Genomic DNA, 21,992 nt, shown 5'->3' with positions numbered 1-21,992 from the left:
GATGCATTCTGGTGGGTTTCAGGCTCCCTCTTCCAAATATGGGGAGACTGGTTTCTGGCCTAACCTCTTCCCAGGAGTGTTCTAAGGATATAATGTCACGTACTAAAGAGCTTTGGGAAAGAAGGAGCTCTATAAATATATGAGATTACTGTTCCCAAACACAGCTGGTGTGTTTTTAGTGGGAAGGGCTGAATGATTCCACAGAGACTCAGGACAATTTCTCTGCCAGGGCATCCAGGGAAAATGACCAGCACTACTCATAAAACCTGCAAACTGTTCCTCTGACAAGCGGGGCCAGACAGAGGCAAAGGGTCTCCCAGTGGGCTTCACTTTCCTCCCTCAGAGGGCACAGGTCCAAAACGCAACTCGAATTCAGGAAGCCTAGAGTTCTAGTTTGTGTCTCAGGGACATACCTAGGGACCCACCGCAGGTCACCTAACTCTCCCTCATTTAGGTTTTCCCATCTCTAAAAAGTGCAGATGTCTGCTGAGTCCCCTTTTCACAAGGGTGATACAAAGCTGTGAGAAAACACATAATCCATTCCTAAATACCTCACTTGATAGATTACCTACCGTTCATGTTTAATTCCTGCCACCTTAAGTCCTTTTTAAAACAATATGGGACTTTAGTTTCTTTTAATGTTTAACTCCAGAATAGCTTTCCCCACGATTGTACCCCAAATCACACTGCGGCGGGGCAGTGGGGGGCAGGGGGTTACTCCCCTTGCCACAGACGAAAGGGTGAACAGGGACTGAAAAATCACTTTGTCATGTACCTGAGCATGAACAGTAAAGGAGGTGGCTCAGATGCTTTGACCAAAATAGCTGTAAGCACCATACACCCCAAACAAAAAACAGTGTCTTGGGAAATTTGTGTGCCAGTTCCCTCCCTTCGACACATAGCTGAGAATTAACTGCAGATGAAAGTCCTTTGATCTTTAGAAATCTGAGGCATCAGGCCGCTCAGGGTTAGCCATCACCATCACTTTTGTTTGAACTTGTCTGGTATTTCACATTTATCAGCCCTATTATAAGTTAACAGTGTTACTGACTTTAGTCAACTTTGGCACTCCCAGTCCCTGTGATCCTGCAGGTAAGTTGACACCCCGAGCAAGCTGGCAGCTCACAGAACCTTTTCAGGTATCTTCAAATTGAGCAAAACAATGCCTCCTGTAAAATCTGCTCTCCTGCCATATGTTCCCTACGGAACTGACCTAGGCAGGAGCAAGGGGTGAAAGGCAGTCAGGCACCCCTTTTCCTGCTTGGTAGTGGAGCCCAAGTTCCAGCTCCTCCTCCTCCTCCTCCTTTCATCTTCCTACACTCTCCAGCTCATGCCTCACCTTGCCCGGACACCTTCCTTCGTTGTTATCCCTGCATTTCTGAGATGTGATAATGTGTTTTCCTGTCTCCCTATTAGACCATGAAGTCCCTAGAGGGTAAATTCTAGCCCTACTTAACTTTGAACTCCCAGCATGTTCACAATACATGGCACCCAAAAGGAAGTAAATGTTAAGATGGATGGACAGGGGACTGAACAAATACACTAGAACTGGGCTCCCAACCCACCCTGGGTAGGACAGGCTTGCTCTACAAGCCATTTCTCTAACATCAGGTGAGAGCCATGCTGAGCTACTGAAACCCTGCCTTGCTCATGACTAGCATTAGGCGTTTTTGAGACAGCTGGTTGAAAATGGTAGAAGGAAGAGGTAGAGGGAATTGGTCTGGTAGCTGGGAAGACGTCTCTTAAAACAGGCCCAGATGACAACTGCTTGCACCTGCAGGTCTCTGGCCCTAGTAACATGCTCTAACTACCTAACCAATCCACAGAAGACAGTTTCGAAGACCTATAAATCTAGCAGGTAAGAAGCTAATTGATGCAACTTTCAGGATGAAAAAAAAAAGACAGGGGAAAGAGGGTGGAGAAAGGAAGGAAGGAATTTCAGCCAGATGTACTTAAAACATCTTCTCTCTCCAGCAGTTCAAAATGATAGGGGGCTTTTTGGGGCAGGGCTGCAGTGACACCTGGGCCCCCAGAGAGTGAGATGAGCACAAGTGAGGCAGGGCTTGAAAGGCTGGGCGGGGGGTGGCAAAGCAGCCGTTCAGGAAGGAGGCCAGGCTCCCATCTGGAGAGCCAAGGGGCTGGGGCTGCTGAACAGATGGAGAGAAAGTTGCAGCTGGTGGAAATGCACTTTCATGTGTAAAGTTTGGTCCTTGGAGGATTGCGATTTCCAGCTCTAAAGGCAGCAGTGGGCAGGTGGCTCTGCTCCATACTCCGCCTTTTCCCTCCGTTGCCACCCAGACAACTCGACAGTGGCTGTGCCAGGACTCAGCCACCATGACTTCCGCCAGCATCCCTTTCAACAGGCAGAAGCTGGCATGGTGACACCTTGGCACAGCAAGGATGGCAGAGGACTGCAATGCTTCAGCAGCTGGAGGAGGCAGGGGAACAGGAGGGATTAATCCAGCCTCCCTGGAGGGACCAGGTAGACTGAGAACAGACAGACAGATGGAGGGGAAAACAGGAAAAGTACATCACAGACCTTCCAAAGCTGACCATGATGTATGCACTGGGTCTCCACTCTGGTCTTGACAGAGCTGTGGCTGAAGAAGAGGCAGTGGGGAAATGGCAAAACAGTAGATTCTGAAGCTCTGGGTTCATTTTACCCCAACCTCAATGAATATTTCTTTTCTGTTTTTGATTTTTAGTGGAGACAAGGTCTAACTATGTTGTCTAGGCTGGTCTCAAACTCCTGAGCTCAAGTGATCCTGCCGCCTTAGCCTCCCAAAGTGCTGGGATTACAGGTGTGAGCCACTGCACCAGGCCTAAGAAAAAGACAGAACATAACTTTGTTTTTTTTTTTTTATGAAATATTTGCCCACAGGAGCTTTAGGAGAGAAAGTGACTTTTACATTCTCTGGCTCTAATGGAGAGCCACCTGTCCTCAAATGGGACCAGCTCTAATGGGACAAGCCTCACCCATCGGAACAGAAGCCGTTAGCACAATTCTGCGATCTCATAGAGTTCCTCCCTATAATGCTCAGGTTCTTGGGGGAATCACCCACTCAACCATGCTAACCACACCCACGAGAGGAGCAGCCTGAGTAATGAACATCCGGCTCTGCCTCTTCCCTCCCTCTTTATTTACCATAGACTGTGCTCCAGGACATGAAGAACAAAAACCACCAACTCTGTCTTGTTAAAATCCAAGTGCATTTTTTAGAATATGTGATTTTGCTGAATTTTATTTTTTTAAAAAAGACTGGAACTCAGTCCCATATTCCTATTGAGTCCATTTTCCCAAGAGATGTCACTGTTTGAGACAATAACTTAAATATTCTTGATGTGGAGGTAGTCTCTCTCTTCCTAGTGGGATGTCTTCTTGGCTCCTTTCCCAAACTTGGCATCGAGACCAAGACCTATGAAAAGAAAGAAAATGGGCTTAGCCTTATGAGGGGAAATGAAACTTACCAATGATTGTGGTGGGGTGGGGCAGTCGGCCTTGTATCTCCAAAATGGGGGCTTTCAATAAAATACACGTCAGAACACTGGTTTTATGTAACTTCCTCAGAGACAAGAGAATGGCACCAGGATACTAGTTATTACAGATATCTGTATCTATATAGATAGATATAGATACATACATATATTTATAATACAGCAAGACTAAAAGAAATTTAAGAGTCAAAACTTCTAGGCTATGGCTGAATGTGGTGACTCGTGCCTGCAATCCCAGCATTTTGGGAGACTGAGGCAAGAGGATTATTTGAGCCCAGGAGTTTAAGGCCAGCCTAGGCAACACAGCAAGACCCCATTGCTACAAAAAAAAAACAAAAAACAAAACTAGTCAGGCATGGTGGTACATGCCTATAATCACAGCAACTTGGGAGGCAGTGGTGGGAGGATCACTTGAGTCCAGATCAAGGTTGCAGTGAGCTATCATCGCACCACTACACTCCAGCCTGAGCAATAGAGGGAGACCCTAGGAAGGCTGGATTAGACATAAAGCTTCCTTTTCTCTTTTTATTTTCTTCTGACACAGGTTCTCACTCTGTCACACAGGTGGGAGTGCAGTGGTGTGATCACAGCTCACCTTAGCCTCCACCTCCTGGGCTCAAGCGATCCTCTCACCTCAGCCCCCTGAGTAGCTGGGACCACAGGCGTGTGCCACCATGCTCAGCTAATTTTTGTATTTTTTTGCAGAGACAAGAATTACAGGCATAAGCCACCACACTCAGCCCCTTTTCTCTTTTAAAAAAGTTTTCTCTGGGCTGAGCATGGTGGCTCACGCTTGTAATGCCAGCACTCTGGGAGGCTGAGGCGGGCGTATCACCTGAGGTCGGGAATTCGAGACCAGCCTGACCAACATGGAGAAACCCTGTCTCTACTAAAAATACAGAATTATTCAGGCATGGTGGCGCATGCCTGTAATTCTAGCTACTTGAGAGGCTGAGGCAGGAGAATTGCTTGAACCCAAGAGGAGGAGGAGGCTCACCCAGTTGGTGAGCTGAGATCATACCATTGCACTCACTCCAGTCTAGGCAACAAGAGAGAAACTCCGTCTCAAAAAAAAACAGTTTTCACTAAAAGATTTAAACAAATTTCATAAATATGCAAGTAAATCTGAGGAGACAAAATCCAGCTGTGTCTCTGTGTGGCCACTTACCCAGGAACACAAGCACAGTGCCCACCCATTGCACGGGGCTGATGGGATTGGCGAAGAGGATCACAGAGGCCAAAATTGTGAAGAACTTTCGAGTTGTAGTGATGATGGAGCAGGTCAGGGGACCAAAATACACAACCGTCATAAAGATGAAGCTCTAGAGAAAGATAAAGGTGAGGTCCGGAGGGTTCTTGGGTATCTGCCATTGGTCTAAAGTCTATAAGCAGACCTCAGGGCTAATCTTGCCACCCTCTTCTTCCAGCCAGGCCAGTCTTTCTTAGGGAACCAGCTGCCAGAGTAGGGAAGCCATCCCTTTTCAAGCACTCACCTGACCCAGGGCACTGGTCAGCCCAAAGAGCAGGATGTTATAGATGATGGCAGGGTACCTTTCAGCAAAGCTCAAGAACTCCCAGAGCTCACCAGTGAACAGGATTCCTGAGAAAACATGTCAACAAATGTACGGCGCGTTTTGTGTGCTCTTACCCCCGGGTGTGCACACACACACGCAAACTCCTGCACATGGCCTGTTAAAGAACTGCAAAGGAGGTGGGATGCGGGAAAGTGTATGGCGTGGATTTGCATCGTCTCATCATGGATTCTTCTCATATTTTTCTCTGATTAGAGAAACTAAAGAGAATTTTGTGAGAAAAGCTTGAAAGTTTATGAGTTACTTCTACCAAAGTGATTACAAGCAGAAATCCTCAGATGCTGTAGAGATGCTGACCCACACATCCTTAGCTTAAGGAAGCCCCTTGCATTAGTCACCTCCAGCCATCAGCAGCCTCCACTATTAACCCCAGTGTGCTGTTCAAAAAATACTTTCTACATATGCCCAAATTTGAAAAGTTAGGAAGCACTGATTTCAAAGCAAATCCATTCACATTTGAACTGTTTTCAGCGTACAGCTAACTCTGTTTCCTGTGAGCACTACGTGTCTCATTTCCTTCACGAAAGGGAACGTTCCCAGGTATCTCCCTGTGTTTTACTACTGAGTGTCTTCCCGTGACACCTGACACACGACTCTCCTTCATTGTGCCAGTAACAAGTAGCAAACAAATCCTGCTGGTGCAGGTTTTTCCAGGAAGGTTTCTCAAGGGCTTGAACAAAAGGGCATCTTGGAATTAATTCAGGTCCTTGGTCTGGGCAACTAACAGCTAGAGGGATCAAAAGGATGAGGGCAGCCTGCCCTCTGGTGATACATGGGAAGAACAGCAGAACTGGCTCTCACCCATTCCCAGCAGCAATGTCGACCAAAGGTTGATGTTCAGCATCATGTGGTTGGAGCCTGTTTGGTAATGAGCCCGCATATGGTCCTGGGAAACACCAGTCAGTCCATCCAGGGTCAGCGATAATAGCTGGGAAAGAAAGGGTGCAGCCTGCAGTGAAGTGGCCAACAGGGCCCTTTCCTAACCCAGGACACAGGATTCTCACTCTCAGCCTCCTCGGAAAGCCACTCCCTTTAAAGTCCTCAGAACAAAATGTTGCCATTTGGTCACAGGTGGAAGGTGGGGAGAGACCATGCTGACTGCCTCCCCTACCCTCTCCTCCCCCGGCCCAGGTACTGGACTGACAGGCTAACTGAGCTATGTAGTGATTTTGTAATCAGAGTAGAGCAGGAAGCTCACTGCCCAACATAAGGGAGGGGAAAGGTAGTCCCAGCAGGTTAGTTTCCTAGCTTGGAGTACAGTGCTCCAGAGACTGGATCCTGTACTTAGGTTGCCTGGATTGGAATCCTGACTCTGCCACTTAAATAGCTAAATGACCATGGGCAAGCGAGTTAACCTCTCTGTGCCGAGTTTCTTCATCTGTAAAATGGAGATAATACTACATATGAGATTATTGTTGTAAAAATTAGTCAATTAACATGTAAAACACTTGGAACAGTGCCTAATGCATACACACCAGATACTATCATATTATTTTAAACTCTGGCTTCCAGGTTTCTTGGAAAGCCACAGTGAGAGACACTATTCCTTCCCTCCCTGCTCTGAGGTCTCTGTGACCTCACACCAGGATTCGGCCACAACCCTCAGAGTTATCTCTTCTCCAGAATGAGGGCTGAGCTGTAGTTAAATATTTCAGGTTTCCCACTATGGCATTAACAGAACCAGGGGCCTGCAGCAAAGACCAGATATGGGGACAAGGAGCACCACAACCTCCCTTGACACATAACTGGCCTTCTGCCTGCCTAGGTGAGGCTATCTTTTGGTTACGTTTGCTGGAGAAGGCTGCCATCCTCAAAAGGATCTCATACCAGGAGTAACTCTCCATAACCGACTGTGTGTTCTTCTATCCCAACAACTTTCTTGGGTTTGTACATGAAAAGGGCCACTCCAGCCACAATTAGCAGCACACACAGGTACTTGGCCAATGGGTACTTCTTCTTCAAGAGGGTCACCCCAAGGAGCATGACTACAGGGAAAAAACAGAGTGGAAAATTCAGGCATCCATAAGGCATTGATGACCCCAAAACCCTCTCTCCCAGGAACCAGGAAAAGACTCAGGGAGAAAAGAATGACTAAGAAGGAAGGCTTAGAGAGGACAAAAGGAGGGTGCCAGGCTGGCACCTAGATAAGGATTGAGCAACAGGGTTAAGTATAAGACAGGGAGGAGGTAGAGAACAAAGGTGAAAAGTCCAGGAAGGGACAGGGCAAGGGTGGGGAACAGTGGAGAAGGAAAATAAGTTGAGACAAAGAAACTGATGATCAAAATGGGAATTAGGTTCCTCTAATGACAATGTACACACATGCAACATAGAAATGGCTGACCAAGTGAAGCAGGCTAGGTCAGCCTTTAGCTCCTATTAAGGATTACCAGCCTATGAACATCACAAGAAGTGACACAGATGACAGGATGGACAGCAGAGAGAGCTGGGGGAAAGTCCCTGGAGACAGCCATAATGGGATGATGAAGCTGAGAGGGACACAGTTGTAGTAGAGAGAGCTTACTATAGGAAGAGAGATGACAGAAGAGGAAGACCATCTTTTTTGCTTACCTGGGATTGGCTTGCAGGATTTACCAAGGACCTGAAATTAAATCCAGCAAATAATTTCTGAGCATCTGTGATGTGTCAGGTACTATGCTAGGTACCACACTGATTAAGATGAGTAAGCACAGGGCCTGCACCAGAAACTTCAGCCTCAGAAAGCAGCCCTATCATGGCCCAACCCACCACCACTAAACCCAAGTTCTATGGTTCTATACACTCCTAATGTCTCAAGGACCGTTATTTTTTATTATTATTTTTTAACTCACAGACCTGAGGGAAGAACTCTTAGTCCTTTTCAAATGATATCTGAACCAACCGTCTTCCCACCCTGAGGTTTCACCTGAGTTGGGTAGTTGACAAACTGTAGTGCTGAGTTGCTGGAGACCATGGCACCCAGATAGGAGATAGAACAGGCAGCATAGAGCCAGCTCCGGGTACGATCCACCCTGGCAGTGTCAAAAAACTGGATCACTGGGAGAAGACAAAAAAAAAAAAAAAGAAAAGAAAAGACAAAAAAAAAAAAAAAAAAAAACAAGAGAAACCTGGTGGGGCTAGGATGGACCACTAAGCAAAGCTGAAGCCACATGAAAGGAACTTGTCTGTCAAATAAGACACAAGCTATTTCTGTCCTCTTACACTGGGAAATCTCTGAAAATTATTCATCTTTCCAATGCTGCCTAAGCCCAACAAAAGACCACATGCAGGGTGGAGGTGAGGGCCTCATTCAGTTCAAGGGACCAGTCAGCCCTGCTGCTAGTCCCCAGGGAACAAAGAGAGAATGCTCAAAGCATGCTTGAAGCTGACACACAAAAGAAACTCAAAGAGAAAGAAAAAAATGTTTCAAGTATTTTCAATGGGGATTTGGAATACAGAAGACCCATTCTCTGAACATTTCTAACTCAGAAGTTGATAAAAATTGGGGAAATAATATTTTACTCCACTTCAAAGTCATTAGTTTTACAGACTTCACAGAGAGGCTGTGTGAGTACAAAATGAGGTGGAGATCATGAGTTAGCCTTTAAGGTTGAATCAATGTTTAATGCCCAGCATATTGAAGGAACTTGGGGTGATGGGGTACCCAACAAATTACTATCTAGGTACTCACAGATCTTGGCAAACACAGCATTGATCACACATTGAATGAAGACCAAAGTTAAGGCAAAGGTGAACGTCTCCTGTTTGGCTCCCTCTCCATACTTTCCTCTTGTTCTAGAAATGAAATGCATGACAAAAGAGAGGAAAATTAGTATATTTCAGTCACTGTCATCTAATATATCCAGAACCACTGAAAACTTTAAAATTATCTTGCCTCTCTGGATGTAGGGAGAGTTTGTAAGGACCACTAGGCTCATCTGCAAAAGGGGCTGATTTTACTGGATCTAGAAACTAGACATTCCAGCCTACTGATTCCATAGCCTAAGGAAAGAATACCCGAAAAAGACGGAGAGGAAACATGCAAAACGAGATAGTGAAGTCAGGTACCCCAGGCAGGAGGAGACGGTATTTGGGCTACGGCACCAAGGCCGAGGGCGAATAGGTTGTTTGCAAGCATCTGGGAGTACCAAAAGGGGGCCGACTTGGGTCCTCTTTGAGGGGTAGAAGTCTCAGCCTGTAAAACGCAGGCTCTTAGAACCAATCAGGGAAAAACAGCTAAGAAAAGAAAATAACCAAGTCCAAAGAATCCAGAAAATAACCCTGGAGTTCTGGAATTCTGGGTAGGTTCAGCCATAGCTGCAAAAGTAGTGGGGTGCTAAGAGGGCGACAGCCGGGCAGGAGGACAAGAGGCAGAAGGTCCAGAGGCAGAAGGCCCGGGACCCCTGTCACAGACTGGGGAGAGAATGTCCGCCCGCCCCCGGGGTCGCTCACATCTTTTCCTGCAGGATCCCATAGTAAAAATAGCAGACAAAGACACCCAGGAAGCAGAGCGGCAGGCGCAGCCGGTCGGGCACCAGGGAGCTGCTAGAGGCCATGAGACGCCCGGAGGAGCCGACTGGAGACCCGCTCACAACCGGCACCGGCAGCAGCGGCGGCGGAGGCGACAGATCCAGCCGGACATCGCCGACCGGCGGCAGGGGCCTCATAGGAGCTGCATGCGACCGCCGTCCAGCAGGGCCCAGCAGTCACTACCGGAACTGCCAGCTCAGGGCTGCCAAGGGGGAAACTCCTCAGAACGCAGCAACCACGTCCTAGGAAAGAAAACCCGCCCTGGGACCTTGGCTCCATCCCTGAGGGCCAGGGGAACGGGCAGCCTCGAGACCATTTTCTCGACCTGGAGATTTTTCCAATCAGGCAACTCTGAGGACAACTGCTACCCAGAGCACCACAGGGTGCCCTAGAGCTACCCGGGCGTAGAATAATGACGTATAGGGATGTGGAGGCCACCAATTGGCTGCGCTGTGCGAACTCGGACAGATAGGCGGGACAGGAGGAGGTGCGGCCGGCAGAGCAAATCCAATAGTCTTTTCCGCGGCGGGCGGCCAGGCTTCTGCTGGGTCCTAATGCCAAAATCTCTTACTGGAGCCTCAGCGCCGTCTAGCTGCTGCCTAGCGTCAGCGACTTTACCTGCTCATTACCTAGGCACTTCACTAGGCTTCCAAGGGGGAGAGCGGCACAGTAAGTCTCGGCTTGGTCACTTAAAGGCGGGGTAACCTACCCGTGTCACCCAAGTTCTGAGCCAGAGTTTTCCAGGTCTGGAAACTAGGGATAATTAGCAATAGCCACCTTGTCGCCTCTTGACTGTTGTGAGGATCGAATGAATTGAGGTTGGTCAAAGTGTTTTGTAAAGTATGCTGTGCAAGTTTAAGGTATTATTAGTCATCACTGTTTCTCAGCCCTGATCTTATTTCCTCATATCGAGGAGTGGAAATGGAAGTTTATTGAAGTGAGTTTTCTTCCAAGTCTTAACTCACCAACAATGGCTTAAACCCTTCGGCCGCGCTTCTGAATATTTCCCATTAATGAGCACCTCGTTGGATCCCTTCCTCATGCAAGTGTTGGGTCTCCACTTGCTGGCACGAATTGCCAGGGCAAGACTGACCTAAGGTCTTCCCACTACTACCTCCAACCCCCTACTTAACTGGCCCAAATCTCCGGCCACCAGGTGGACTCTGGGCTGCTCTCTAGGTCGAGGCTCCTTCTCTTCTAGCAGCCTGCTCTTTTGGCACAGCCTCGGGCAAAGGAAGGAAATACTGGGCAGCACCACACCCGTTGCTCTGGGCCTGACTCACTAAGGCTTTGCGGGGGAGCCAGAAGTCTTTTAGAGGGAGGGGTAAGGGATAGAAGATAGGGTCTGTCCCCAGCCCACTGTCTCCTCGATATTAGTGGCATGGGAATCCCCATACATTTGCTCTCTTGCTCAGTAGCTTACTCTATTGGCTCAGCCCGCGATGCCAGGGCACCAAATAGCTGGGCGGAGAGACCTGCCAGCTCTGCTTCTTTACCAGCTGGGACCTCAAACAATTCCCTTGTCCTTGTCCTCTGAGTCAAGTTTCCTCATGTGAAATTAATGGGAATATAATAACAAGCAGGAGAGCGCTGTGATTAGAAACATGGGCACTGGATTCAAATGATCAGGTTTCCAATCCTAGCTACCCCACTTCATATCTGTGTCTTTTGGGGAAAGTTATTCAATCTATTTGTCCTTCCCTGATTATACAGTGGGACTTACCATATTTCTCTTACTGGGTGGTTGTCATATTTCAATAACATTTTATGTAAAGCACTTAACATGGTAGCTGGTTCTTACCAGCCCAATGAATGGTGGTTAGGATAGCCTGGTTTAGGAGTTTGTTGTCAGGTCTTATGAGGTAGATACAATTGTACTTATTATTACTGCCCTTGGGGTAGTCAACTGTTGACCCATACAATGGGTTCTTACCAGCCCAATGAATGGTGGTTAGGATAGCCTGGTTTAGGAGTTTGTTGTCAGGTCTTATGAGGTAGATACAATTGTACTTATTATTACTGCCCTTGGGGTAGTCAACTGTTCACCCATACAATGGGGATATGTCTTTTGTGAAAATGCTTTGGAAATTCCAAAGCATCATTGAAATATTGGGATGGTTATTCCCATTTTCCCCAAAAGCCTAAGAGCTCTTACAGGTGCAGCATTATAAAGGCTGCGAAAGGATAAGAATAGTGTCTTTGTATAGTTTCTTTGTTCCCTTCAAGGCTGCACACTATGTTGTGGGTACTCCCTGAGATGAACCAAAGCTTCCCCCAAACTGTCGAGAGTTCCAGCCAGTGCAAAGAACACCCACAATGTCAAACTGTCTTCCCTTGGTCACCTGCTTTTCCTCTCTGAAATCCATTCTCCTTAGGGAGCTTTTTCAGACTCACACAAGAATGGCTAACTTCCCCAATGACTCCCTCACCCCACCTCTAGGACAAACCACACTCTTCATTCTGGACAGCCTTTTCATGGGTCTGTTGTTTATGTCCATGTAAAGTATGCAAGCATGGTGTCCAGAGGACAGGAACTCTTGTGTACAGCCATAACAACACCCAGATGTGGGAATTGAGGCTCCTTCTCTTGAAGACAAAGATAAAATGATCAGTATAATACCCTTAATCTCTACCCCACTCCTCCTTCCCCACATATTTAACAGAACTTCAAGCTGCTGGGAATATTTATTTATTTATTTGGTCTATTAACACCAAGATCTGCAAAAAACAACCTCTAAACACAAGATAAGAAAACTCGAACATTAACATTCTTCAATTTTGTGTAAGCTCTGCAGTACGGAAAATATACAAACTTCAAACAGCTGCAAAAATAGTGTCTTTGGGAGAAAATAGAGTTTCTACATCGATACAAGAAAAATAGGCATTTTTCTAATCCAATCCAGCCCTGGGGCGGGCGGAGAGTATAGATTTGCCATTTGCCACCTGGAGGAATGCCAGCTCTCCTCCCCACTACCCACCTGGGGCTGGGCGGGCTGGCCTGCTACTTAAGACAATCTTTAGTCAGGGTGAAAGCGAGATGAAAATGCCACTTGGGAAAACACTTGTTTCCTCCCTCTGCCAGCAGCTGAATTGGTCAAGTGTTATGGCCCATTAGGACTGCTTTGGTCAGCTCCTCTAATGAGAGGGAGGCATGGGGATAGGGCTGAGAGGATGGGGGATCTATCTTACGGTCTCCTGGAAGGGAGGGAAGGAAATCTGTGGCGTCCTCTCTCCTTCATTCATGGCCAGCTTGCTCTGTGACAAAAATAAGGGCCTCCTATACAGTCATTTGGACTGACACCCAGGGGTGAGGGACTCCAGACCTTCTGGGTGTTTTCCACCAAGTGAGGGATGTGGCAGGTACACAGGTGTGAGTTGTGAGCTGCCCAGCTGCTAGTGGAGAAGGCAGGTCCCATCACGTTCAGAGGGGCCAGTGCCCATCAAAAAGAGGACCCAGGACTTTGACACGGTAAGTGAAAGAAAGTGCTCAAAGGCCGAGAGGGAAGGGCCCCTCCATACCCCATCTCAGGGGACCTGGGGAGGGACCTGCCACCAAGGCACTGGTCTCTATGGTAAAGTGGGGCAGGGATGGGACCCTCAGACCATCAGGGAGCTCTGGAAAAGCACAGACTCTTCTGATGGTGGGGTGCGCTGCCATGGCTCGAAGGGCAGTGGGGAGGCCTTGGAGGCCTCTGGATCCTTCCGAGGTGGTGGCCTGGGGCTGGCCGGGGGAAGGGGAGACCCCGGGTTTGAGGGGCAGTTACGGAAGATGAAGCCCATGCCGGGGAAGAGGGGCTTCATCAGGCTGACGGGGCAGAAGGCTGAGCCGGTCGGGTTGAAATGGACTTTGTTCTTGTCAGGACAGGAAGTCAGGAAGGCCAGGTCAGGACCTGGGGACCTGGAGGATGAAGAAAGACATACAAGACACACACGTACACACAGAGAGAAACACACAGTGAGAGAGGGTGAGATGTCACAGCATCAGGGCAGCAGGGGAGCTGGGTCTCTGTTCAAACAGAATCATAACTTGACCAAAAACCAAACCCCTCAGCAATCTATTTTTAAAAAAATATGGCTAAACAACAGGAAATGCACTTTAGCTAAAAACAGGAGGGATTGAAGCTAGACAGGAAGGAGAACTTCCTGACAATGTGATTCAAGAATTGGAGACCAAGAAATCTTTTCATTCGAAAGATTTCATCAGTGGCCGGGCACGGTGGCTCACGCCTGTAATCTCAGCACTTTGGGAGGCCAAGGTGGATGGATCACTTGAGGTCAGGAGTTCGATACCAGCCTGGCCGACATGGTGAAACCCTGTCTCCACTAAAAATACAAAAAATTAGCTGGGCATGGTGGCACGCTTCTGTAATCCCAGCTACTCAGAAGGATGAGTCAGGAGAATTGCTTGAACTCGGGAGGCGGAGGTTGTAGTGAGCCAAGATCTTGCCATTGCACTCCAGCCTGGGCAACAGAGCAAGACTCCATCTCAAAAAAAAAAAAAAAAAAAAAAAGAAAGAAAGGAAAAATTTCCTTAGTGAATGGTGTTTTGGTGACAAACCGCATGCCTGAAAGCAGAGATCAAAGACAAGTGACTTTCTAAGATTTTTTATTAACCTAAAGTGGGGTTTCTCAGCCTTGGCACCACTGACATTTTGGGCTGGATAATTCTTTGTTGCAGGGGTGGGGATGGAGGCATTGTCCTGTGCATTGTAAGATGCCTAACAGCGTCCCTGGCCTCTACTCACTATCCCACTAGTACCACGACTCCTCCCCTCCAGCTGTGACAACTAAACATGTCTCTTGATATTGCCAAATGTTCCCTAGTTGAAATCTACTGACCTAAAGAATCTAATTGTTGGGCACATTTGAAAAGTATGGGGTTTTTTGTTGTTGTTGTTTTGTTTTTGAGACAGAGTCTCACTCTGTGGCCCAGGCTGGAGTGCAGTGTGACAGGATCATGGCTTACTGCAGCCTCAACCTCCCCAGTCCAAGCAATCCTCCCACCTCATCCTCCTGAGTATCTGGGACTACAGGCATGAACCACCATGCCCAGCTAATTACTTTATTTTTATTTTGTAGAGATGGGGTCTCTGTATGCTGCCCAGGCTGGTCTCCAGAAAGGTGTGATTTTCAAAACTTTGGGAGGAAAGCATGGCAACAACTGTGAGAAGGCAGCTAGACCTTATCAGAAGATCTGGGTTCTAACTCACCATGTGGTCCTTGTCATGTCTGTCTCACCCCCCTTTTTAATTTTGAGTTTTTAATTTTTTTTTTTAGAGACAGGGTCTTGCTCTCTCACCCAGGCTGGAGTATAGTGGTGTGATCATAGCTCACTGCAGCCCCAAACTCCTAGGTGCAAGTAATCCTCTTGCTCAGCTTCCCAAGTAGCTGGGATTACAGACTAGCCTGCCACCACTCTAGGCTAATTTTTTCTTTTTTTTTTTTTGGTAGAAATGGGGTCTCACTGTGTTGCCCAGGCTGGTCTTGAACTCCTGGGCTCAAGTGATCCTCCTGCCTTGGCCTCCCAGAGTACTGGGGTGACAGGCATGAGCCACTGCACCCAGCATGTCTCACCTTTATAATGTGAGAGGAATCATCCCTCCCCTTTTGATTGTTTAGGAAGATGGAATGATAAAAGGTCAGGTCAGAGAGTTCCTGAGTAAGGGATAGCCCTGATTCCTTACTGTCTGGCAAAGCCTAGAGGGTGAAACAGCCCTAAGAAGCTGACGGTTTGAAGATCCCAGGTGAGACGACAAAGGTATGGGAAGATGGTGAAGCTCTGCCACCAATGGTTCTCACCAATCAGCTTTTTCTTTTTTACTTTTTATTAAGGTATAATATATACACTCAGAGAAAAATGCACTCAGTATATAGACCGATAAATTGGTTACTATCTTTTTTTTTGGGACAGGGTCTCACTCTGTTGTCACACTGGAGTGCAGTGGTGCAATCTTGGCTCACTGCAACCTCCGCCTCCTGGGCTCAAGCGATTCTCCCACCTCAGCCTCCTGAGTAGCTAGGATTACAGGCACCCACCTCCATACCTGGATAATTTAAAAAAATTTTTTGTAGAGAGGGTGTCTCCGTATGTTGCCCAGGCTGGTCTTGAACTCCTGGACTCAAGCGATCCTCCCTTGGCTTCCCAAAGTGCTGGAATTATAGGCACGAGCCACTGCACCCAGCCAATTACCATCTTAATTCCGGAATTCCAATAATTCCAGAGCCCAGGAAGATCAAGGTGTGACGAGAAGAGCAGAGATCTGGCAGAGTCTGGAGAGGTGGAGGGTAAATGCCCGTGTGCTGGGTGTGTTTGGGAAGGCCTGGCGTCCTAGAGACTCCACAGTGGCAAGGGCTTCTCTGATGGAGAAGGGTTTAAAAGAGTCCCACTTTATGGAGGGATGGGGAATGGGCAAGAGACAGAATGTTCTAGGTGTGTGCATGTACATGTCAGGAAGGTGACCAAGAGGAGACCCAGCAACACTCAGAGAACATGATGGCAACCAGCATGACCCTCAATACCTTGACTCCTCGCCTGGAAAATCCAGATGATCTTGGAGGGGACAATAGCTAAGAAGGGGGGAATATGGCAAAAGAATGGCTAAACACACAAACTTCCTAATAGGAAAGTTGATTAAATAAAGAAACCTCAGTGAACTACAGAATTTCAATCCCAGCATATCTTAGAAAATCACTGATGGATCACCACCACTCTTTTTTTTTTTTTTGAGACAGAGTCTCAGTCTGTTGCCCTGACTGAAGTGTAGTGGTGCAATCTCAGCTCACTGCAATCTCCACCTCCCAGTTTCAAGCAATTCTCATGCCTCAGCCTCCTGAGGAGCTGGGATTACAGGCGTGCACCAACACACCCGGCTAATTTTTGTATTTTTAGTAGGGGCTGGGTTTTGCCATGTTGCCCAGGCTGGTTTTGAACTCCTGGCCTCAAGAGATCTGCCCACCTCCGCCTCCCAAAGTGCTGAAATTACAGGCGTGAGTCACCACGCCCAGCTGATCACCACCTCTTTTTTTTTTTTTTGGAGATGGAGACACTCTGTTGCCCAGGCTGGAGTGCAGTGGCGTGATCTCGGCTCACTGCAACCTCTGCCTCCCAGGTTCAAGCGATTCTCCTGCCTCAGCCTCCCGAGTGGCTGGGATTACAGGTGCCTGCCACCATACCTGGCTAATGTTTGTATTTTTAGTAGAGATGGGGGTCTTGCTATGATGGACCAGGCTGGTCTCAAACTCCTGACTTCAGGTGATATGCCCACCTGAGCCTCCCAAAGTGCTGGGATTACAGGCATGAGCCACCGCACCCAGCCCACCACCTCTCTTAAAGGGTTAATGCAGGGGCAGGAAGTTAAATGAGCTGACTTTAAGGCCTCTTCTGGCATTGCGTCTATGAAAAACCCAAGACGAGCTACAGCTTAATTTCCGCCCACATTTCCAGGTTGTAATTATTCCACCATAATGTGGATTGAGGGAGGGTACAAGAGCCTAGAGTCTGCTGAAGCTAAGAGATCTGGCCTCTTCCCTCCACAGCTTCTCAGAGGACCTAGAAGTCTTGAAGGGATACCAGGCAACAATAATAACAGTAACAAAATCTCTAGTGGCAATGGTTTTCTCTGCAACTCCTACTGTGGCTTCTGTATGTACCTTCGGCTACCACCATGGGTTACTGCTCCCTTATTTGAGATACAAGTGGTGCTCCCAATGACCCAAACCCAGTCCCAGCTACATCTTCACTCGCACACCATGACTAAACTTCCTGACTGCCACTGAAACCCCAACTTCATGTGAATCTGCCCTGGTGAGTATTAAGCTGGCAGCAGGAAATGAAATGAGCTCTTTGGTGCCTGCTAACGGGGACAGGGGCATTTGGAAAGGTTGGCTCTTAATTCTTTCTGCTAATGGGAGGGAAGTGTAAAGAAATCAACAGAAGAATGGCTTCTGAATGACCCAATCTGGTTTGGAAATTTTCCATAGTCCTTACTTGCAAGGACTGGAAATTTCTGCCTGGGAGTTCATGACACTTGAACCACTACAGCCGCAGGGTGAAGACTTGACTCTGAAGCTCAAACTGTTAAGCTGTTTAGGCCCCCCATTCTACTCCAGTGGTGCTGAAACACTTCTAATCTCTGACTGAAGAGAAATACTAGTATGTTCTCCCCACACCCCCAATCTCTCTCTCTCTCTCTCTCTCTCATTATGGTCTAGCAAATTCTCACACCTTCCCCGGAGATGGAAAAAAATAGAAGAAACAAAGGGCTTAGATTTCAGATATATTTTCTTTCCAGCTCCTGCTGCGCTTGTGGCTGGCATGTGGGCAGAGAGCAGGTTTCTATGGAGATAATGATAAGCAAAGATTTAAGTGCTCAGAGTAGGTAATGTCAACATGTTTGATCATGGAAAGCTGGCAATACTGATCATCTAAAGTTGACAACACCTCTATGACAAGAGAGAGTCCTAGACTGAAGAAGTCCTGTCAGGTGGGAGAATGTAGGCCCACCCTCCCCTCCCACACCCTGTCTACTTGGTATACTCACGTGGCTTCTTCAAACACACGCACTTTCTCACAGCCTTCTGGGGGCTCCCGTTTGAAGACGTAGCTATGATTAGGCCGAGGGGAGGCAGCAAAGGCAAGGACAGGAGATGGGCTGCCATCTTCAAGAAAGGCTGGGTGGCCTGGAGAGGAGGCTGTGAACAGAGCAAGGCTGAGTCTAGTGGAGATGAAGGGAAGGCCTCCACTTTTCTGGGTCCAGGACTGGGGTGTAAAGTGGCAAGACGGGGGACGCATGGTAAGGAAGAGGATAGTGGGTGTGCTTAGCCACTGTGATTATTATACTGTACCTTAAAAACCTTTGAGGCAGCTTACAAAAATACACAGTGTATAACAGAACAAAAAAATGGAGTTGAATGGATGGAAAGTTAAGATCTCATACCAATTCTATATTCCCAGGAGGTAGACTGGGACCGGAACTCCAAATCTCAGACTTGAAGCAATCCTAAATGCGTCTCTCTCTGCCTTCTTCCAAGACTGTAACACCCTCCCTGCCAACATACCACGGCTTCTTCCTGTCCACAGTCTTGAAAATCTATCCTTTCTTCCAAGAAGAGTTCTTCTCTGACTCAGAGAAGCAATCTTTACTCAACCCCACTTGTAGGATAAAATTCCTCTCCCTTTCCACACAGTGAATGTACTTGGCCTAGGTTGCAAATATTGACTGTATTTGTATTTATCTCACATTTATTCCCCTTACTCTATGCTCTATTTACCTATGTGTATTGTTAGATCATGCCCTTGACCAGCCTACCTCATGGGGTTGCTGTGACAATCAAATCAGACAATATAGGCACACTGCTTTATAATGTAAGGATCATTAGAAGGTAAGAATTTTATCTCATTTTCTCAGCAAAGTAGATAGGGCATTGTAGAAAGTAGAGATTTGGAGTAAAAAAAAAATCGGTTTTGGTCTAGGTCAAACTATACAACCCTGGGCAAGCGACCGTATTCTCTTACTTTGTATCACTCACAACTACTTTGAAACCATTGCTGGGAATGAGTACAGTGGACACCTGCATGAAGACTCGCTGCTTTCCCCTACAGCTTGCTGAACCTCAGCCCAAAAATGGGGATGGCAGGGATTGCTTCTTTGGATCCCAGTGAGGATTAAATAGAAGTATAAATGCAGAGACTTCATAAATTATCAATCAGAACGGGACGTATGGGACCATTATTATCATTTGTATAATGTGCAGAAGAAAGATGACTCATAAAGATATTCTAGTAGGGTACTGAGAATGCTGGGCCTGAATTGACTAGAGGTGGAAAAGGGAGTGGAGCCACTCGTGTGCCCCAGAGTCAGCCCTGCTGCCTCAGCCTCCGCAGCTTACCTTTGTCGTTGGGGGTGGATGCCAGCTCCTCGGCGGCACCCCGGTGTTCCTCATGACTGGCCGGGCCACAAGGCTGGGGGGATGCCAAGGACATGGAAGGAGAGCTGGCAAGGTTGCCAGGCTCCAGGAGGAGGAGGGGATGATCACAGCTGCCACTCTGGGGAGGAGCTGGGGCCCGGTGCCCATCAGGGATCTCAAGGATCTGACGGGGAAGGACGGTAAAGACTCTCAGCCTTGAGTATTTCAGGCCTGCAGCAGCACAGTGACCCTGAGGGTATTCCCCTTGCGGCTGTCATTCTCTATCCGTAACACACAAACACAGAACACCATTTCCTCCAGCCATTTATTTCCCTGGCCACCCCTCAATCTAGAAGAAACTCCCTCCTGTTTCTTCCATAGCACTTTGCTCTTATCCCTAATAGCACTCACAGTCCAATGTATAATTACATATTCACCTGTAGGGCTTGATCAATGTGTTGTCCCCACAAGACTATAAGCCTCATGAGGGCAGGGACCTTCTGTGCCCTGGGCTGTAGGAACACAAAGATGATAATGTATGCTGGAGGGCACAATAGCGGCAAACCACCAGGAGCCTGTAAGTGCTGTAACCATTGCAGAACAAGTATGCTGATGATTAGCATGTATTACATACCTCCTCATCCCCTTTTAAAAACACTCAATGGTACTTGAACCTGTAGCTCACCAAATTATGTGCATGTGTTTGGGTATATGTGAAATCCTGCATACATGCGAATTCAAAATCAACTAGTAGGTAAATCATAAACTGAGAAGTGTGCCCATTAGAATCATATTAATACTGGCCAACTGGCATTCCCCAATTAAACTGTGTCAATACAAAAGTGTGCCTGAGGCCAGCTGGGCACGGTGGCTCACGCCTGTAATCCCAGGACTTCGGGAGGCTGAGGTGGGCGGATCACGAGGTCGGGAGATAGACACCATTCTGGCTAACACAGTGAAACCCCATCTCTACTCAAAAATACAAAAAAAAATTAGCCAGGCATCATGGTGGGCGCCTGTAGTTCCAGCTACTCAGGAGGCTGAGGCAGGAGAATGGCGTGAACCCGGGAGGCGGAGCTTGCAGTGAGCCCAGATCGCACCATTGCACTCCAGCCTGGGCGACAAAGCGAGACTCTGTCTCAAAAAAAAAAAAGTGCCTGAGACCAGCACGGGGGCTTCCCCAGCTACTGGGGAGGCTGAGGCAGAGAACTGCTTGAACCTGGGAGGCAGAGGTTGCAGTGAGCTGAGATCACGCCATTGCACCCCAGCCTGGGCAACAAGAGTGAATCCCAGCACTTTGGGAGGCTGAGGTGGGCGGATCACGAGGTCAGGAGATCGAGGCCATCCTGGCCAACATGGTGAAACCCCGTACTAAAATACAAAAAATTAGCCGGGTGTGGTGGCACATGCCTGTAGTCCCAGCTACTTGGGAGGCTGAGGTGGGGGAATTGCTTGAACCCGGGAGGCGGAGATTGCAGTGAGCCAAGATCGCGCCACTGCACTCCAGTCTCCAGAGTGAGACTATGTCTCAAAAAAAAAAAAAAAAAGGGCTGGGCATGGTGGCTTACGCCTGTAATCCCCCGGCACTTTGGGAGGCTGAGGCGGGTGGATCATGAGGTCAGGAGTTTAAGACCAGCCTGGCAAAGATGATGAAACCCCATCTCTATTAAAAATACAAAAATTAGCCAGGCGTGGTGGCAAGTGCCTGTAATCCCAGCTACTGGGGAGGCTGAGGCAGAGAACTGCTTGAACCCGGGAGGCAGAGGTTGCAGTGAGCTGAGATCATACCATTGCACCCCAGCCTGGGCAACAAGAGTGAAACTCCATCTCAAAAAGAAAAAAAAATGCCTGAGACTTCAGCAAAGGTAGCACATATTCTGCCTGGGAGTGGAATCAGGGAGATGGCTGCGTAGGAGCACGCGTGTTACCAGGTAGAGATGGAGAAGGGGCAGGGAGCAGCAGGCACTGAGATGCCCATGCTGGTGCCGAGCACATGGGGAACAGTGAGAGCTGGCAGTTTGGCTGAAGATGACCCCTGCCTGTTCCTCCCAGCGGGGGGGCCCCCCTCTCTTTGTACTCACCACCACAAAGCCTGTCCTAGTGACACAGGTAAGGCCATTTGAGACTAATAAACTCCATTTGCATTCCTTTTGCAGGCTGGTGTTTGTATGCTGCTGTTTGCATAGCCATAGCCTGTGAGGCCCCAGAAAGCAGGACTCCCAGTTCCCCTCACCCAGGCCAAGTGAGGCACGGACTGTGGGTGCACTCAGGGTGCAGCCGCCACTCACCCTCAGCAGCTCTTCTTCTCCTTGCTCCTTCACAAACACCTCCTCCAGCTCTTGGTTGAGCCCTTCCAGGCTCCTGTGCAGGCAGGGGCTGAGTCGCAAGACAGGGGACCCTGAGGGGAAGCTGGGAGGGGACGCCTGAGGAGGAGGCAAATGACGAAATCACACACAGCCCCACCAGGCCTAGACAGTCATTCATTCTGACCAG

At 48.1% G+C, this 21,992-nt stretch overlaps 2 protein-coding genes across 8 annotated transcripts in view; both read right to left on the bottom strand.

Moving 5' to 3' along the window:
• Positions 1-3,189: 3,189 nt before the first annotated feature.
• Positions 3,190-9,925, bottom strand: SLC35B1 (solute carrier family 35 member B1). Of its 2 annotated transcripts, none has more exons than XM_021928991.2 (9): positions 9,516-9,925; positions 8,755-8,858; positions 7,990-8,120; positions 7,656-7,686; positions 6,915-7,072; positions 5,889-6,015; positions 4,989-5,095; positions 4,664-4,817; positions 3,190-3,416 (listed from the first exon to the last, which is right to left on the bottom strand). In XM_021928991.2, exons 1-9 carry the CDS (start codon positions 9,728-9,730, stop codon positions 3,364-3,366), a joined length of 1,080 nt encoding a protein of 359 aa, XP_021784683.1. In that variant the 5' UTR covers positions 9,731-9,925; the 3' UTR covers positions 3,190-3,363. The 2 variants fall into 2 exon arrangements, with proteins under 2 accessions (XP_021784683.1, XP_003912770.1); XM_003912721.4 differs by having other exon boundaries at positions 7,990-8,095; positions 9,516-9,915.
• A 2,341-nt stretch (positions 9,926-12,266) lies between these two features.
• FAM117A (family with sequence similarity 117 member A) overlaps positions 12,267-21,992 on the bottom strand; it is a 53,148-nt gene continuing 43,422 nt past the window's right edge. For 3 of the 6 annotated variants that reach the window (XM_003919626.4, XM_021928989.1, XM_021928990.2), the window contains 4 exons: positions 21,788-21,922; positions 19,482-19,683; positions 18,134-18,284; positions 12,267-13,491 (listed from right to left, as the gene is read on the bottom strand). In XM_003919626.4, coding sequence (XP_003919675.2) covers positions 13,191-13,491; positions 18,134-18,284; positions 19,482-19,683; positions 21,788-21,922 — 789 coding nt within the window. In that variant the 3' untranslated portion in view covers positions 12,267-13,190. Of the gene's footprint in view, positions 13,492-18,133; positions 18,285-19,481; positions 19,684-19,936; positions 20,084-21,787; positions 21,923-21,992 lie in introns of all 6 variants that reach the window. The other 3 variants (XM_021928986.1, XM_021928988.1, XM_021928987.1) reach the window with 2 other exon arrangements.

The sequence above is a fragment of the Papio anubis genome, chromosome 17 (assembly GCF_008728515.1).
Source record: "Papio anubis isolate 15944 chromosome 17, Panubis1.0, whole genome shotgun sequence".
NCBI lineage: Eukaryota > Metazoa > Chordata > Mammalia > Primates > Cercopithecidae > Papio > Papio anubis.
This window is presented reverse-complemented; position numbering and strand designations above follow the sequence as displayed.